General features: G+C 40.4%; 1 protein-coding gene across 1 annotated transcript in view; it reads right to left on the bottom strand.

Annotated features, from left to right (window-relative positions):
• LOC110003601 (adhesion G protein-coupled receptor L3) overlaps positions 1 to 19,885 on the bottom strand; it is a 219,866-nt gene that overhangs the window by 101,019 nt on the left and 98,962 nt on the right. Inside the window, exon 5 of the mRNA XM_065950385.1 lies at positions 2,712 to 2,821. Within this exon, the coding sequence (XP_065806457.1) occupies positions 2,712 to 2,821 (110 nt within the window). The remainder of the gene's footprint in view (positions 1 to 2,711; positions 2,822 to 19,885) is intronic.

Below are 19,885 nucleotides of genomic sequence, written 5' to 3'. Positions count from 1 at the left end.
ACTCTGAAAAGGAAGTCAAAGCCGAGGTATCCTTTATCACTTGACCAAATAACTGCTGGCTACACCAGAAGCCTTTAAAAAATTAGGCCACCCCAAGTTTATATTATCCAACACCGTAACCAGGACTGAAAGAAAACAATTTCAAACAACCAACACGTATTTTGACAAATTGTTCAAATAATGGTATGCCATGTAGAACACTGAAGTACGACAAAATTCAAGTCCATATTGCCGTAGGCAGGTTTGCATGGTTTGGTTTAAACAAGATTAAACAAAGCCTCTCTAGGTTCCCATGTGAGTAAATGGAAATTTGACCTGCAAAATGCCCAATGGAAAAATTTTGGAGGAAAAATGTATTTTGGCAGCTAACGCAATGCACACTTAGTATTCGAATACAGACAGAAACTGAAAACTAGAGGACTGATCAAAAGTTTTGTTTCTATTTATTGCAGTAGCTTTAGTCAAGTCAGTGTCTACATGGACATCTAGCAAAGACTCTGACATTCAGAGGCTGAGGTGGCAAAATGTGCTCATAGCAGAGGGTCTGGTACAAAAGAGCCATCTGCCAGCGCTGGATCACAGGTAGAACTGTTTTTTACTCTGAAACATGAAAGCTCCTTTGAGGTAAACTACTGAGGGAGCCATGTAAGGACATCAAATGTTTAAAAAAAAAATGATGGTTTCGATTTGAATTTGAATTAGAGTTCACTTGAACCTAGCAGCTGCAGACTAAACCGATAAATTACCAGTGATCCAAAATTTCCACTGACACAACAGATTAGATTTTTTTGGCAGGCATAATTATGGTGACTTTGGTTTTTCCACTTCAAAGGTCATCATAAAACAATACCTAAGGTCACATGGTGATGTCCATGCCACTTCCTCTAGCCTCACCTGAACTTCCTCTGTGAATGTGTTCATCCTGTCACCCCATGCTGGTCCTTCCATTCCCAGCCCAAATGTTTCCATTCAAGCTCTGTGCATGAGCCTGACAGCATTTTTCTACCGCCGCACTAATTAAATCCTTTTTTATTTGCCCCCTTCCGAGATGCCTCACTAGCCTGAACATTAACAGACGTCCACTGAGCTGAACTGAAGCGAAAAACAAGTGAAACGAGTACATTTGGCTTTGATGAAAATTCAACCGGTCATCCTTGCTGCTATACTTACAAAGACTTGAGAATCAGACATGAGTCCTCAAATATATTAAACTGCTGTGAAACCTGATGTTAGGTTGGAGACATAAATCTTATGATATCTCATCTTATGAAACATATGCGACTTTCATCATGTTGTTGACAGAATCCCTTCACAGTTGTGTTATTCTGCTCGGCAACTCGGCAATTTTTCTGACCCTAAAGCCACTGGACACCCGAGTCTGAAAGAGCTATGCAACTATATTATTTAGCGTTTATTGCAGATTATAGCAGGCCTCTGAAAAACCCCTCAAATAAGTTGAAATCCAAAACCAAGTTTCTGTAGTGATGAAGTGTAATGATTTTGTGTTTAAAAATGGTCATGGTTATATTTTTAGAGAAAATCTTGCAAATAAATGTGAGAACAAATCGCAGAAGCAATCACGGGGAAGTTACTTTGCAATTTTGTCGACCTAGACTTAGCAATGTTGAGTGGTATTTTGAGTACGAGCAATCACTGGTCGATTTTCAGCAGCTGGTGCTGAGCATGAATTACCAAGTTTAGCTTTGTAAAAAAAATGTAACTCTGGCTTTCGCTGCAGAGGTTCTTTAAGCATAAGAATCATTAGAGGAAATAGAGGCACCGCCGCTAACGTGTGATAGAGCAAAGCATGTTGAAGCACATCATTGAGGGACGAGCTGATGTGAATATTTTTAGATGGCAGTCCTTATGCGTGCTTCTCTGATTCAGAATCAAGCGTTCTGTTAAGGACATGATTGTCACATGAGCCACTGTTGTGTGTGTGTGTGTGTGTGTGTGTGTGTGTGTGTGTGTGTGTGTGTGTGTGTGTGTGTGTGTGTGTGTGTGGAGGCAGGGACATGTCAAACAAAATGTGATCAACCACGCCTACACACTATGGACATACTGTTTTAACAGCAACATTTGGTTTTTTAATTTACCAGCATGTATTTTCACTAATATTGTCATGGACGCTTGATGAGACTAATCTTTAATATTATGAATGCGTTTTTAATATCCAAAGCCATGTTTCCAGTGGCTTTAGCACTTTTATCTTCCTTTATCTTTAATAAATTACACAGCCAATGTCCCGATGAAGATAACACTCGTACAAAATAAACAAGCTCAACAAGTTCTCTAAATAATTGAGTCCATGTAGATTGGAGAAATGAAGCGTGAATGATTTGTCATTCATGACAAGAACTTCACAGTTTTATAAGAGTAGTATTTTGTCCATAAGCACACACTGATAGATTATCTTTTTTTTCTACATGTAAACAACACTGTCAATAATATTTCCTGTACTCCAACAGGATGTTATGTTTCACAGATCACAGGAATCATCACTCGTCTTCACTTCCCTTGCTGCCACTGCTGCGTCTTAATCTTTTCTACTAAACTGGATGACACATTCGAGATATTTTTGAGCATCTGGAACATTACGAGCATACGCGATGATTGGCTTGTTGATGAGTCACTGCTGTTCATAGGAAATGAGAATGGATAAGAGCATTAGGGAGGTGCAGTAGCGTGTGGAAGAATGAAGGAATACATACTGTAGGGCACACATTCATATTGGACCTCCAGATATTTGTAGGTTCCCGGGCAGGGGTCAGGAAATACATCTGGTCCGGCCACGACGGCACACTGGGTCCGGTTATTACATCTGAAAGAGAAGAAAAGGTCTGTCAGAAAAACCAGCAACAATAGCCTCACCAGACAATCTCCTAAATGGCCAGAATATACAACTGCATATTAGTCAGATAATTACTATGTGGGTAATGAAGTTTAAAGTATTACATTCTGTAGAAGAGATTATGAAGAGTAAGAAGCTCCATTGGTTAAGGAAATGATTCATCCAGTCTCTTCCTTTTAATACAAAGGATTCCTTTAGATACACAGCAGAAGCAGAATATGAAAAGAAGTTCTATACGGACCATTGGAAAGAGATTGTACTGTATATATTAGTGGAAATAGATAATAATGTTTTCTATGTTCCTCCAAAGTACATACAATTGTATTCATTAGTTTAACTTTGTCTTACATAAAAACACTGCTTATGTGTAGACGTATAAGTCACAAGACACAGTGGTGGATAACAGTCTCACAAAGCACCCTGGTTAACAATTTATTTGAAAATGTGAAGGAAACAAAGCTGTGTGAATGGGGACCCAAGTGTGCATTTTATTCTGAGACATTCTGACATTCACCTTTCTTTGAAGGTTCACCAAGAAAGCACTGGTATGGCTACATTCATGTCTCTATTGGGGAAGTAGAGTTGGACGTCATGGCCATAGAGCCAGTCTTTAACCCATGTTACAGGTTACATTCTTATTAACACATGATGGATGGCAGCGGCGGTGGAGAGGAGGGGGGGGGCAGACACAATCAACTGAGTGCGAAATCAGCTCCAACACGAAATGTAGGTCTTCATTAAAAAACACAATTACGGTGCCGGTGGTGTTCTCATGTGCCATTCTGTTTTTGGCAGTCATCAATCACAGCCCCGCTTCTTATGCACCGAGAGTGACTCGCCGCGCATAATGGCAACGCTTATCTCACAACATTAACTCTTGAATGTTTTGACAGGTATTGATCATGTGTTTGCAAAGTGAAAGACAGAAAGTGAAGCGGAGTATGGATTCCATTGGAGCCAAAATTACAGGACATATACAGGATCGTTGTCGATCAAATCGAAAAGCCATTAGGACGACCATTATCTTACAATTTATTAACGGTATTTATTCCCCAGCAAGGCATTCACAGTGTAAGTCTTGTGAAGGTCAAGGCGGGGTCTGACACAATGATTCATACGCCACAATTAAAGGATTCTCTACACCTTAATTAACATTGATTGGCTGCCGACTAATCAATCGAACCAGTGAGGGACAAGCAAAAAGGGGCCCATCTCATTCCAAGCCGAGCCAGTAATGAGATATGGTCTGTCAAGTCTCTCCCATGTAAGCTTTATGGGTTCATGAACTCACTCCCCCCCCCCCCCACCAGCCAGCCAGCATCACCCACTGCCACTCACTCCAGTCTTCTGTCTCTTGACTGTCCCTGCAAGTGAAGAGTTAATTCCCAGGTCGTAAATGCCAGTCAAATAAATAAGGGGTCAAGTCCGTGAAACCGAGAAACAATTATAGAGGCCTAAAACAGCCTTCTGTTCTCTACAGCCTTTACTCCTCACTACCATTTCTAGTTCATTCTATGGAGAATTGAGAGTGTGTGTATGGAGGGGGAGGGGGGAGGGGGGTTGTAATCAGCGAGTGAGAACACAAGTTAAGATTAAGTGTCACATGAAATTAGAAGTGAGGTGGAAAGAAGAGATGTAAGGAACGAGGGATTGGAGCAGCGACAAAACACTTACATGGATGGACACGTTCACACAGTTCCTGCTTTATAACATCTTAGAAACAGACGTCGGCACACGTGGATGCGTTTTTAAGTTGAGTATGTTGGTAAAGAAATAGTGTGTTGTAACGTTAACACTTTCTAACAAGTAAAACGCATCGAGGGCGTTCAATTAACATTTTGAGTTAAATCACGTGTGTGGGAGGAGCCCCTGCTCCACCACAGAAGAAACCCCATAGCTGTTTTTAATTTCTGCCACTTTGTGTTTTGGACATTTTTTTTTTTTTTTACAATAAAATTAAGATGAACATATCAGGTAACTACTAAGTGTATTATTGTACCAGGAATAAGGTGTGTTATTTGACTTCCTGTGTATGGTATGTGTTTATAAGTGTACTGTAATGTGTAAAAAGATAAACAAGAAAATAATATCTCAAGGTCCTAACATGACATGGATATTTGTTTTTTATTCGCTGATGTTGCACCTAGAACGTAATAAGCAAGCACCAAATCAGGATTTTTAAATCATAGTTTGACTTCCTCTTAAGGGATTAAGCATCATCAAGTGTATTTAACGTCGATTGAAAAACTTAATCCCAGCCTCAACATCGATCTTGACCTTCATTCAAAACCTCTTCCATCACTGCACTGCAGTTTTTTTTTTGTTGTTGTTTGTTTTTTTTACCTCTGCATGAAAAATACCAGCTGATCAGTTTTCTGTTCGTGTCTTGCGGGGGTGGGGGGGGGGGGGGGAGGTGGATAATATAAGGTGGAAGAATAATTGCAATTAAATGGATCAAGTGCAAATCAATAGGCAGAGTAGGAGGGCGATCGATAGCAGTAGAAGCTGCACCGTTGCCACGTGCCACAACCACTTCACAATTACCAATTAGGGGGGTAATTAGGATTTCATCAGACACTTGTCTCTGGTGTAGCCCTTTGAACTGGCGGGGGAGAGGGAAATAGATCCACATTTGAGTGATGCATTTAAATATGTATAGTGTTTCCATACGCACTATAGAAGGATGGAGACAGCAGGTGGTTTGGAGCTACTGCAGGCTCAACGCTCTAATTGGCCTCTTGCTGGAAACTCGTTTTCCACAACCCAAGTAAACAACGGGCTGAAATGACTTCCTTGAAAAGCATACATTAATGGTATATCATTTCTAGATGATAACAAAAGGTCCACTGGACATATGATGACAGCACATTATAAAGGATAACATTACATTATGTCACAGGTGAGACTAAAAGAAAGACTCTGACTCAAATATGGTTTTTTTTTTTTTTTGCCACCAATGGCCCATTTTTTTATCCGCATTCCTGCTTTCCTCTCTTACAGCTTATTCCTCCTCTTCCCTCGTCTGCCATTTGTTATAACTGGCAGATTAGAGCTCAGACTGCCAGCTGACGAAGGGAGATGTGGCACAAAGCGCAAGAGCCCTATGTAAGCACAAACTGTAATGACTATAATCGCCGACTGATCCCTGCTGCTGCCTCTGATGTTAGGCGGTTGAGTCCCCTCAGTTTATTGACCACTGACTAAGGACAGCGAAAAAATGAATTAATGAATGTGCGAATAAATAAATCAATGAAAGGGAAGAAAGAAAAAGTAAACAGCAAGCCTTCTAAGATAACAGCTGCTGTCAAAGCTAGACAGATGTGTCCACATTGGAGAGTAATGAAAGACAATTGGTGTGCACCACTGTTCCCTCTCAGAACTCGGAACGATTTACATCAGACAAAGATACACCACCCAAGTGGAAGTATAGAATGGTTTGCCAGCTTTTAAAAGTTCAGGACGGAAAGAAATGCGTCGCTGAGTCTGCTTCCAAAACAGCAAGTGGCTTTGAGAGCTTTTCAGAGAAGCCTTATCAAAGAAGTTTGCTTGAAGTAAGTCAAATAAGAGCGGAGCTGGTTCAGCTGGCGTTCGGCATGGAGGGGGACCTCTCTCTCTTTCTCTCTCTCTCTCTCTGTGGAGTTTCTTGCACAGTTCGTATGTGTTTGATGACACAGTTCCTGTCATGGAGCACAAACTCTTCCATTTGCTTTCAGTTAAGAAGAGCAAACACAGAGGCCCCCCCCGCCCCCCACCTCCAAGAAATTCACACGCACACACTTGCAGAAGTTTCTCGAGTTAGGACGAGAAAAAGATGCACAAGGTGCTGTAGGGACTCGCAGTGTGTGTGTGTGTGTGTGTGTGTGTGTGTGTGTGTGTGCGCAATGACAAAGTGCATTTTGGGATTGTTTGATTCATGTGTACACTGCAGAGTGTGTGTCTGTGCCAGGCTGTGTACACACACTCATAAGGGGGGAGTATTTGTAAGACAGGGAGAAAAGTAAGGGAGGGGAGTGACGGACGGGTCAATATCCCCGTCTCTCTGTTGGGACCCATTATGCTTTAGTGATGGTCTTCGCCACCCACGGTCGACTTCATTCATTATCTTTCCCAGCTGCACGCCGCAGCATCCATCTTTTCTCATTCGGCCTGTCTCTTGGCGCCCCCCCCACACACACACACACACACACACACACACACACACACACAAACATAAAAACAGCAACCCTTAAAACTCCAGCAAAAAAAAAAAAAAACCCTTCAGAATATGTTAGAAAAAAGAAGGCAAAGCAATGGCCTTGAGCCTACGCATTTCTATCTTGAGAAGAACGATTTTAAAAAGAGTAACTGCTGAGTGTCGATTAGTGTAGCTCTTTTTACAGAGAGAGGAATTATCAGTGAACGTCCCAGTGGAGGTCCATTGTTCACATAGAGAAGCTTGTTAAGGAGCATATGCATCAAGTTTCCTGTTGGGAAGTTGCTATAGAATAATGCATCATTTATATAGTCCCATTGTTGGGAGTTACTTTAAAGATAACCTAAGCTGGGGATCATCGAAGAACTCTTAACAGCCATGCTAATGCTCTTTTAGTACATGCTGTTGTATCCAGTGAAGCTAAACTGGTTTTATTAACACATCTGCTTCAGTGCTGTGGAGCAAAACTTAACAAAGGGGTGTTTTAGAAGACATAATTATGCCAACAGATATATTTTATTCATGTTTTGTTATTCATGATGGATTGGAAAGTGGCTAAAGCTATGCGTTTCATTGTAACATCTGCTGTAGTGACATATCTACAATGTCTAGTTAAACCAGATAGTGTAATAGAAAATGTTGTGCCTATTTGTGAAATGGTAGAGAAAGGTCGTAATTGTGGTCAGTACTTTCGGGGGCTTCCATTGGTTGTGGTTGGATTTATTTTCGGACAAAATATGTGGGGATATGCGTTGTTTTTTTTTTTAAATTCGATGTTGGTAACTTAAGTTCTATCTGTGAATGTATTGATCAAACCGAAGCCACTGAAATGAGCTGATTTCCATTCAACACATGTTGTTATTAAAGCCTATAAAAGACATTTCTACAATGGTAATGGACTCTGGTGTTAAGTCTTGCGGAGCACTTTTACCCATGTGAAAATAGCTTTTCCAGCCCTTTGTGTCTCCAGAGGAAGCTGCGTGGAGTCTGATAAGTTGCCTCAAGTGCTTAAGTCTACAAGTTTGAGAAGAAAAAAAAAGAAAATCTGGAGGTGTGTGAAGTTAGAAAGGAGTGAGTTTACCAGACCTCTGTAGCCCGCTAATCTCTGCTTGAGGCTAGTGGCTCAACGCTACATTCCCTGCTACTAGCGTAACACACCTGAATCAGGTTGCACAGTGGGTAACGTAGGCACCAGACTTTGTGAAGAGAGAAATAGATGGAAGAAAAAAAAAAAAAAAAAAAAGGCAATACCCGCGATTCTGCTGCAGCAACTTTCATTTTTTAATTCTTAACTGTGCCATACGATAAAGAGCCTATAATCATTGTCCCTATTTAATTCCATGAGGAAGACCTGTTTATAAAGCAGCCTTAAAACCATGAAGTGCCAGTCAGATGGAAAGATTGAGCTTAATCTTCCGAGATTATATGATCATTTTGTATTCCTGAAAACAACATAATGATAAAAAGCCAGCCCCGCTGACTGCTGATTGTAATGACAACATTTGAATGCATCATTACAACAACAGACTGCCATGAATATACATCCAAGATTTTTTCGGAATAAATACGAAAACCTTCAAGAAGCAGGTTTTTTGACGGAGAACCAAACACAAACGATGTGGATTGTGTTTGTTGGTGGTTTGTGGTCATGTGGTTGTCATGTGTGGTTATCATCATCATCTTCTTGTTGTTTAAATTCTTAAAGAATACAGAAAGGGAGCGCTTTTGTCTGCAATTGTGCCAATGCACAAAACAACAATTGAGTTACTAAAATCAAGAAAAATCCGCAAGATTTGAAAGTTAAGCAAGGATTCAACATGAAAACAGATGAAGTAGTTAAAGAACAACTAAAAGATAAAAGGCAATGTCAATTAAAAATCATGAAGATTAACCGATAAGTCTGGGATTTGTATTATTGGTAAAAATTAACAGACTTTTATTTTCTGTCTTTTTGGATAGGAAATATATATTTAAAATAACATTTGTACCTGAAGTATGAAAACATCCTATACAAGCTACTGAGCAACTGTACAACAATAATCAGGGGGTTAAAAGGTAGAGGCCAACATGTTAGAGCACTATATCTTTCATTCACTTACCCTAATGTTTTTTTCTTTCTGTCAGGATTCAAATGGACACCCCCCCTTTGGTAAGAAGAAACCTTTTAAACTCCCATGATCGATAATGCTTGCAAACATATTAAAACAAGCTGATGTTCTGCACTTGTACATGTACCTATATGCTGTACATTATCTTAAATTGGCACTCCTGAATCCCCTCGACAGTTTCCACTGTTACTGCAAAGCTTCAGAGCTTGTTTCCAAAATGCCAGGAGAGCCGCTTCGACGTGGATTAAAAAGCCGAAGCGAAAGAAGATAGGGAATAAATGTTTACAGTTATACGACGGCAAAAGTGTGGGTGAGGAGGAGTATTCAAAGTGCATCGCCCAGGGAGCTTCCTGTTCACATACAGGCATGAGCATTAGTACGAGAAACATGTGCATGCATCTTAATGTTAAAAAAAAAAAAGATGTTGCCAAATGTCAGGTGCATTCAAGATTAACACATTGCAGCATTACCTGCTTACTGGGTGGCATATGCATAAAAATATATCTAGCTCTGCAGCACTGTTTGTACAAACAGCATGGGTGACAGAACATCAACCATATTCCTTTTTTTCCCACAGGATTAACTACGTGGAACTAAGCAGAAATGAAAGAAGTGCCAAGTCAGTACGGTGAAGATGGAGTGTTTATGTGCATGAGCTATATGGATGACCTTTATCAGGCTCTATTAAGTATGGAATAAGAGTTTCATTAGGGATGGTCAAACAAAGGTCGAGATTGATCATCTCTCATGAACTGCTTCCAGTGCTTACATAAATTCAGTTCTAGTTCTCCCAAAAAAAAAAAACCAAGAGCATTTCTGGCTTTCTTTTTCTTTCTTTTTTTTCCAAGCCTGACAAGCATAATCCCTCTCAGCCATTCACACAGATTAGTAGCTTTCATAAGATTTTTACATCACACAGTTCCCCCCTCTATCTCTCTCTCTCTCTCTCTCTCTCTCTCTCTCTCTCTAATATTGTGTTTGGAAGATAAGCCGCACTTCATCCAAATTCAGCAACAATCGGAGGGAGATACAGTGGATGAATGTGGGGAGCTGATCAACTGGAATATACAGACTTCTTGGATATTTATAAAAAATAAAAAAAAAATCTCCACTCACGCTGAGATTTTATAGACGGAGGCTATATATGGATTCGTCTACGCTTGGAAAAAACCCAAGAGCCCAAAGTGAACACTTGATAAACACATGCTTTTTTCTGTTTTGTGCCGTGTTTGGGGGCGAGTGGGCACTTTCACTGAGGTGATGACTAAAATAATATCGGAGGAGAGAGACTGGGCTTGTTTATGGCTCACGATGATGGATGAGACACATATAAACAACAGTCAAAACTTTATCCGACTCTGATTTGTTCTATTTGTACATTCCCTCGCTCACTGAAGCCCACACTAAGAAAAACCCGGCCTCTTAATGCCTTTCTCTTTTCACTCCATGTGCTTTTTATTGCCACTTACTTTAGAGGGAAAAAAAAATGTTTCCGGCATTTTCCATTTGAACACATCTGAACTTGTTGTGACTCTATGCTCAATATTAAACAACAATGTCAACTGTACAGAAACAGCTTGTAGGGCCGGGACTAATAATGTACGCAGCCGTGTTCACGACAAGTTCAAGTTGTCCATGTTCAGTCCTTTGGCGATCTACAGTCGAGCCCTGGATGCAGCACAGCAGTCAAACTCAGACTTTGTTTTATTTTTCTAAACAATGGCTTGTGTACTTAATGCTTCTTCAGATTTTTTTTTTGTAACTACACTTCTTTTTAAGTAACATAATTCAGGAGGAATTTTGAAAGTAATAACTAACTTGGGGTCTAAATCAGAAAAACGTTGCACAGATTGTGTGGCTAACAAAACCACGCACATGAGACTAAAGGAAGTTGCCCCGTGATATGAAGCACATGCAATGGTTAATTGCAACCCAAAGTCCACTGCAGGGAATAGAGTGACACTGTGTCACTATTAAGGGGCAGAATTTGCCCCATTGCATACTTTTGTACCTCTGCAAAAAGTGTCAGATTCCCCAACACAAACAGCTATCCAAGGAGAAACTCAAACTCTTCTTCACTCCAGAGATCCAGAGATTTTGTTTTTGCCTTACTTAAAACGCACGGTATGTAAAATCCACCACCAGGTGGCTCTCAATCAAAACAATTAAAAAAGATGACGCCGAGGCTGGTGGGGAATCATGGGAGTGATTCTCCCTGCAATTCCCCTCCCCCTCCCGAAAACAAACTCCGTGTTGACCATAGTCAATATTAACGGGCACAAAAAAAAGACCTGAGAAAAAGAATATGTTCACCGACGATGTATCCGAGTTTAATTTACATGATGTTTTTAATCACAGTAGCACCTACAGCAACACTACGGCCTCTGTCAGTAGCAGCTCACACTTCCTTATGCAGCGGTTTTTGACGTAACATCCGGTGTTTCCTTGGCAACGATAACCATTTCGTGTCCTGTCATGGCGGCTCATCATGGTGGCTGCTGCAAGACGACAAGTCCCGTCACAACTATAAAAACAATGATTTCTCTGGCTTTGATAACCGTTGGAAATATCTGAGGTAATGTAAGTACTCAACAAAAACTAATCTAGAACATAGGTTAAGTCAATTTTTGATTAATTAAGATATTTGAGTGTCAACATTGTCATACATACAATGAAGAACTCATTTAAAAAAAAAAAAAAGGTTTAAAGTTATAGCTTTGCAGTTGGAAGATAATGGGGTCGTTCTGACCAAAAATAGAAAGAGCTGAGACAAAAAAAAAAAAAAAAAAAAAGACTCATTCTCAGAGACTTTTCTGGGCTGTTAGTTTTCAGGCAACACGTGGACAAGAGGGCAGGTCTGGACAAAGGTTATCATCTCAGGGGATTCACTCCTCCTATGAGGAGCTTTGCTACTGAGGAGGATATTATTTACCTCAGGTTTGCTGCTGTTCTCACTGAGCTTTAAACCATGGGTTGTTTCATCAGGGCGAGTTTTCACTGACACCACTGTGGCTGACCCTGCTTTTTTTTTTCCCCCAGCGTGTTTATGCTAGCTTTGTTTTTCAGAATAAATGCACACAAATAAAAAATGCAGCTATTTATCTTATCCCTGTGACACGTAATCCAGCTGCAGACAGATCAAACTTGCTCAGCCAGCCTCTTTGAAATTAATCCATCTATTTCTGTGCAACAACAGGTATCAGGTGATACAATTTCTCTCTCCACCTGACAGGTCAATCCGTGATTCTGCACATGCTGGAGACATCTATCTGGCTGTGCACACCGAAATTCCATTAAAGTCTGAATCTGGCACATGCTGGAGAGTGCAGGGGGAGTTAAGACGCTTCCAAATCCAACATTAGGGGGGGAAAAGAAAAATTACTGATCCAGATAAATCTGGTAAAAAGTGCTTGTAGTGCAGATAGAGTTTATACTGCGAGTGTATTGTTTGAATTACAGCATCAAAGCTTGGCCCTGTATGATAATTCATTTAGATGAGCGAGTTCAAGTTTATTCTTTCACAAGTGGCAATGGAAAACAATTCTTTTGTAGACAATAGACATTGTGTAGCGTCTGAATCCTCTTCGACCCTTTTCTGATATGCATTCACAAGTGCAGCCTATCTCCCCTTCCTGCCATGTCCTTGGACGTCAGGAGATATGCATCTTGAAAATTGCGCCGCTCAAAAAGAGAGCAAAAGAATAATGTTTTGTTTCAACGTGATAGCATTTCCAACTTGTGCCAATACAAGTTTCAATCTCTTTCACATCTATAGAGCTGTGGCCCTGAAGCCAGAGTGGAATTCACTGAATCCAACACTAATGTAAACTGATATCATATATATTTCCAAACAGATCGCCAAAATAATCGTCCCTCTCTTTATACAGTCTCAACTAGACAAATAGCCTGGAGTTGTATGCAAATGCTTTCATCACCGTACATGCAGAGATGTATGATTCATATGATTCAGCAGCTTGATGGTGGTTAATTAATACACAGCATGGAGTTCCTGTCAATAAAAGTCCCCTGACAGCTCTGGTTTAAAACAAGGCAACTACGACTGACTGGCAACTGAACATACCACTTTTGACAGATTGTAAGGTACATTATGCAGAATTCCCCATGGGGGAGCTATATTCGACACTTATGATCCGTTAGTTACATATCAATTGTCTTTTTCAGGCTATTTTATTGCATGAGTGGAGAATTTCAAATGGAAACAAACCGTTTTTAAAACAAAATGTCTCGACCTGGAAACTGATATATGACTGGATGTAATTTGTATGCATGAAGTAATTAAAAGCAGCAGGTACTAATATGGTGTCAGAAATTATTACCAAGAGAAATTGGGTGAAAAGAAAAACTTATTTCCTCCAGCTTCAGGACAATAGTTAATTAAGACATGTTTTGAAATGTGTTGCCTAAAGAAGAATGGGCTCTGATTGGAAAAGCTTCACTTCCAGATACCCACACATGGCGAAACAAACCTGCTGATCCTGATATTCAAGCCATAATGAGATTTTTTTTTGTTTTTTTTTTTTGATACATGTCTCCCATTAAAAGTAAGCAAATAAATAACGTGTGATTTAAATGTCTGTCAGAAGACAAGAGGCGTCTAATCTGGGGGTATGTAAATCACGACGCCCACAGGGTCTCTCCAGGTGCCTGTAAGGAGGCAGAAGGGAGGATTGAAACGTGCAATAACTTCCCGAATCGATTTGTTTGCTGGGTGAGGCTTATTCACCGGGGCCTGCCCGTCTAATGATTTACGATTTCCAGGATGAATTTTTCTATTCTTGCCAACAAATGATGCTGCTCCCCTATCTTGCTGGTGACGCTTGATTTATCTTCCTGCAAAAGGGGCCCTTGGGGATTCGGTGCCTGTAGGCCCATTTCTAGGCTGAGGCTCATTCCAGGGAGGATGTGTAAAAGTGAGGATTGGGTTGTATTTTTTTTTTTTTACAGGCAGAGTCGTATGAATATTAATGTGTCACAAATTGGAGAAAAACGATGATGTGACGGGCAAGGTGTGATGGGAGATTTGCAAGACGTATGTGCATCAGTGGCTTAGTTGAGGCTGTGTATGTACGGGTGTTAGCAGGGTGCGTACAAACATGCACATGCATATGCACAACCAGTATACTCTTCTCACAGCCTGAAGGAATCCATCCTGAAATATTCAAGTGACAGGCTCCATTGAAGTGCTGACCAGGCTTAGCCTTTTGAACCAATCCCGCAGAGATTCTAAGCCCATCTCAAGAGCGTCTCCACAAGCGTCAGATTCTCGTGCCAGATACCCAGGGGTCCCAACTGCTGTGTTGGCCTTCTGATGGACAGGCAGGGGATAAAATAAAATAAAAAAAAGGAGTTGCAGAAATGCCACCAGTCTGACTTTTTTTTTTGCAAGGCATCGAGTCGTGTTTGTTGCACACACAAAGAGCGACGTCTGCTGCTGTGTCGAGTCAAAAGGAGATGCTTTGGGGAGCTTATGTGGCTGCATGCGCCGCACAGTGACAACAAAAAGATTCTAATCCTTCCCTCGGATGCTTATTCAATCTCTGTTTGGAAAGATTGGAAGAAATTCTGAAGTTAGTCTGAATAAGGAAAACAAAACTACTCAACCAACACCAGAATAGAATAGCGCTGCATTGGCTGTATTTATAATCTACACACAAATCAATAAGCAGACTGTATCACTGATCCCCACCTCTCTCTCGTTCTCCTTCTCAGTCCCGCTTTCACACACACTCTTGCACACACACCAAGGCCTGCCTTTAAGCACAGATTTTTCATTTCCAGTCACTGTCACCATGGTAACTCCCAATGTCCGACTAAGGCCAGTATGTGCTTCCAGCACTTTCCTTCTTCAAAGCCCTTTTTCAAAGCCTAAAACTGCATTTCTTCGCTAACAGTCTCCCATAGTGCTTTGCTTCTGGGAGGGTACTCAGCTGCTAATTACCTCGTGTAACAAAGAGGAATAGGCTCTAATAACAACCACTCTATCTGAAGAAAGCATTATGTTTAGCAATAAATACGTAGCTTCATAGCTGCAGTTTTGTAGTATAAAATAGAAAAAAAAAAATGATAGAGATTTCGAATGACCTTGCAGTTTTTTTTTAACCAGCCATTTCAATATGGTATATCTACATTTAAACCTTGTTGAGCATTCAAAATGGCCGACTTTGTTCCAATGAAGAAGAGTGTCTTGGCAGGGCCGCCCGAGCGACAATCAGATATTCCTGTGTTGACCGATCGATGCAAGCCCACCCCCCTGACCTTCCTCATTCACATCTCAATAATGAAAGACGAGCAGGGGTTATGAGCAACCTTACTGCTCCATACAGGAGGGGTCAGCCGTCGATAGCTCGGCAAGAGTCCAGCCCTGCATTGGCATGCAGGAAATCACCGCAGGACTTAAGGAATTGTCCTGCAGGAGGCATGGTTGGGATTAAAAAAGATTGGGCTTGACTGAACTCTCCTGTCTCTGTGTGTCAATATGCCCAAGGTACTGTCAGTCACCGCTTAAGTCTAAGGGGAAAGTAATATACTGGCATCTGAATGCACAAATGTTCAAATCCAAACTAAGTTGATGGTTGCAGTGACGAAACATAAGCTGTGACTTTTAGAACACTTTTAATTTGCAAGATCTTTATTAGGGTGGAAGATTCAAAATAAGACGACAGTGGTAAATGTGGAAAACTGTTCCAATTAGTTCAATTTTAAGTGACTGCCCAATAAACAGATGTAACCAATAATGTACAAACAGCTATCATTTGAATTCGTCAATATTTATCTTGCAAGTTCTGACATGTTTTAACAGAAGGGAAGCTAACTCCTCGGAGGGAAATGCCACCACAAAACCTCTAGTTTATGAAATGTCCCATCACGAGTTCTGAGGTGTGATCAGTTCTGATCAGTGTCTGACATTTTTTGCTGAAAAAATAATGACAACCAAACTTCTATGACCAACAAACTCATTGCAAAAGCACTGTTTTCTGTTTGAAAGGTATACAACGTTTGGAGGTCTTCAATTTAGAGGCCCTACTTCATAAAAAAGAACTCTGTGTGACTGCTTTAACATTATGCACGGCTTTGGTTTGACAGAACAGGAGTGCAAGTGATGTAAATGAGGAGGAAACAAGAAGTACAAAGACTGATATAGCCCTGTCCCTTTCCTGCACTGGTAGAGGTGACAAGTCGTTCCTTGTTTTTCACCAGACGCAGGCACCACTGTCCCTTTCAATTTGTCAGGGGATGCCAAGACATTTAGCTGTCTTTTAACTTCTCTTCCATACCAACAGGTCTCCTGAGATACAGCCTGGGGGGGGGGGGGGGGTCACATTCTGGTGGAAAAACAAAGCCTAGAGTGTGTCATCCTGTCTGTCGGTTTCTGCTTGGCTTGTTCCCCAACTATGGTTTGTATTTGGTGTCGGCATATGTTTGAAGCAGAAGATTTATTGCAAAAAAAAGCTTTGAAAAGTGACAGATTTCTGGAGCGTACTTTGTTTTTCTGTTGTACCGAAACACAAAAAGTGTTATCCTCTCCTAATTCCATCATTTCTGGGATCTATTACGGCGTGAAGCCTGTCTCAAAAGGCGAGGATTAGTGGGTAGGCAAGCTAACTTTGGGCTTAACCCTCACTGTTTCTCACAAAGACGTCTCAAGTTCAAACCAAGCTCTGTTGCCATAGTTTTTAATGCTGCATTCCACACCTCAAAGATAATGTCTTTTGTCCAGGCTTTTGAATAAATACCTACGATAAGACCACCTTCACACCGATCTGTTGTCAGAAAAATGGAAGAACCATTTTCACTTTGATCTCCGAGACAGAGCAGCTAACTATTTCTTGCAATAGGTGACAAGTTTAAGTCAGTGGCTACTATCAATAGCAGCCAAACAATTAATGTAACAGCGATTGGTTCCATTGATTAAAAAACGCTTTGACTTTAACATTTAAATCTCCACTGACTTTTTACTTGGTAGGAATTATGGTTGAATGCTCTCAAATTCTTATTTCCAATGAATTTATCCTACAAAGAATTAATTTTAAATTGAACTTTTATATGCTATAAGAAAAGTAATGAAATAAGCCACAATATTCCCTAGAGTATCTCAATATTGCATTGTTTCCTAGCTTTTGTATTGCTACTATTCTATCTCTTTTACTTTGCTCGTATTTATTATTTCATCCTCCTGCAGTAACCTAATTTCCCAACTGCAGTCAACACTTCCAACATATCTTTGATTAAATGTACTGCTGTCAATGCACTGCTGTGAACTTGCATCATGTTGAAAAGCCTCAGTAACAGTGAAGGAAACATTTGGGCTATCATCTTGAAATGGATGAGAGGAATGTAACAAAAAATAATGACACAATGCGGTGGCAACTCAAGGTCCTTTGAAAGGCAAATTCAAATTCTGATCGTGTAACTAATCAAAAACTACAAGATGTCCCGGTTGCGAGTGAATGGCATTGTAAACAACAGCATGAGGGAGCGGTGGACGCAAAGCAAATTTCATCAACTTCTCAAGGTGACATTTGGAACTTCATCTTGGGGCGAAAGTAGCAGCAGGTAAAACAGGAAAGGGGTGCAGAGTTGGGTCTTTTATCTTCTGTTTCATCCTTCTCTGACACTCTCAGGCGAAAAAAAACAGTTTGCATCTCACTTCCTTCCGTCACCCTCTTTGCTTTTTACATAGATACAGCTAACAGCCACCTTTTATTTAAATTTGAACACATTCTTCAACTAAAATTGATACATTTACAAATCTAAAACACAAAGATTCAAGTCTTTCATGACTCCTAATGAGCTTGCCCAGATCTAATGCCTGACAATGTGTTCATCAGAATTGCACGGACAATATACAGGCCAGTACTACTGCATGCACGATGGAGAGTCGAGAGTCCTATACATACCCATCACATTTACTTAGAACACTGAACTGACTGTGTCACCAGAAATTGAACTTCATAGGTTTACATCTCTCAGGATTAGTTGCCTACCTGCAGCCAATCTGAACTGAGTATCCAACCAGATAGTAATATATTTTACTTAGGGTGTAGTGAAGGGACTATATATCTATTTTAGCTACAACCTCTAGAAGAAGATCCCTACAATTTCCCAGAGGTTTAAGAAATAGCCTCAAACAAAACCTCAAATAATTATAGTTGGAATTATTTAATTAAATTAACATAATCTACACAGCTCTCCCTTGGAAATAGACTCTTAACATCAATGGGAATTACCTGACTAAATTAAGGTCACATGTGAAAAAGTAGAAAGCTATCAATCCCTTAGTGTGCCTATATTTGTCCTCCTCGTCGGTGTTGTTTGGCAGTTTTAACATAGCGAGTAACGAAGCTTTGGTTAAGAATTTGTGTTGTATTTTTTTGAGATTTTTGCCAACCCCAACTCTTCAAATTCACAGATAGAGGCTGAATCAAAAACAGCTTTCTGCACCACTTTACAGACAGGCTTATCACCGATTTCAATTCCACCGCAAGGTCCCCAGCAAGAGCCACTACAGCCTCTCATCTCGCCAAACACATCGATGTGCGTGTACATGAGAAAATTAGGTCCATGTCAGCACCCACAAAAAAACCCTTCTCTTGCTTTATACGCAGCACTTCTGAGCATGTTCTAAGCGAGTGGTGAGAGGGTGCGGCTACAAGCTTCACTCCTTTATGGTCTGGCATTGCTCTGCGGCAGCTACAAGCACTCGCCTTTAAAAAACACACCATAGCGAGGAACAGCCACGGTCCAGTGGCTGAGGAGGCCATTGATGGAATTAAGGCTCATGAATAAGAATGCAGCGCAGGGCGAGTGAGAGCTCTCCCGCTGTGTAATATTGACATGCTCCCCAGTCAGAAAATAGCCCAGCGTAATTAGCTTTCAAAAGAGGCCAAAAAAAAGGAGAGGCCACTCCAGACACAGAGGAACCCTCAACAGGAATGTGTGCTACTCTGAATGTAAGTCAGTGGCTGGGTGAGGCGGAGGGACAATCGTTTACATTTGATGCAAGACAGACCATTTATTGGAAAAAAAAAAAGAGTGCAGAATGTATGGAGTCACCTGATTCTTTGAGGATTTTGAGAAAATTGTATATGTTGTCCTGACAAACAAGGTTCCAAGAAGTGAAATCATTGAGTTTGTGAGTAATGTGAATATAATGGTTATGTGATTCGATCAAAAGCTCCAAAACAGAAACTTAAAGACCTTTCATTTCTATTGTTTTGTCGACATATGTTTACCAGTTCAGAAATAAAATGTTAAAGGAACTTTAAAGCCAACACGACCGAAGAAAAGTCGAAGTAGATTGAACGTTTGAATCAGTCCATCTGTTAATGGGGGTTATGTGATATAGTCAAGAAGCTGACGTATTTTTCCAATTGAAATGATGTAAATATAGATTTTGAATAAGGCTTGAATATAAAAAAAACAATACAAAATCAAATTAATTTGACAAATTTAGAAAAAGTAAGTCCTTTGGTTCTGACAATTGTGTGAGAAAATATGGAAATTCAAGACGTGGCCTTGCACAAATATCATTCAAACATTATTTTTTAAGGCCACGGAGTAGATCTCAATTGGACCTGATTTTCTAAATTTTGAGACACAATTTGGATTTGGTCCAAAAGTCCTTATGGAAAAAGTTGTTTTATTAAAGTATGTGGGCACTGACAAATGAGCCACTTGGTTGCTTCTATAATAGTGACAAAGGTTAATATTAAG

The sequence above is a fragment of the Labrus bergylta genome, chromosome 22, assembly GCF_963930695.1.
Source record: "Labrus bergylta chromosome 22, fLabBer1.1, whole genome shotgun sequence".
In the NCBI taxonomy this organism is placed as follows: Eukaryota; Metazoa; Chordata; class Actinopteri; order Labriformes; family Labridae; genus Labrus; species Labrus bergylta.
Note: the sequence above shows the minus strand (reverse complement) of the source record. Positions and strands in the feature narration are given on the sequence as shown.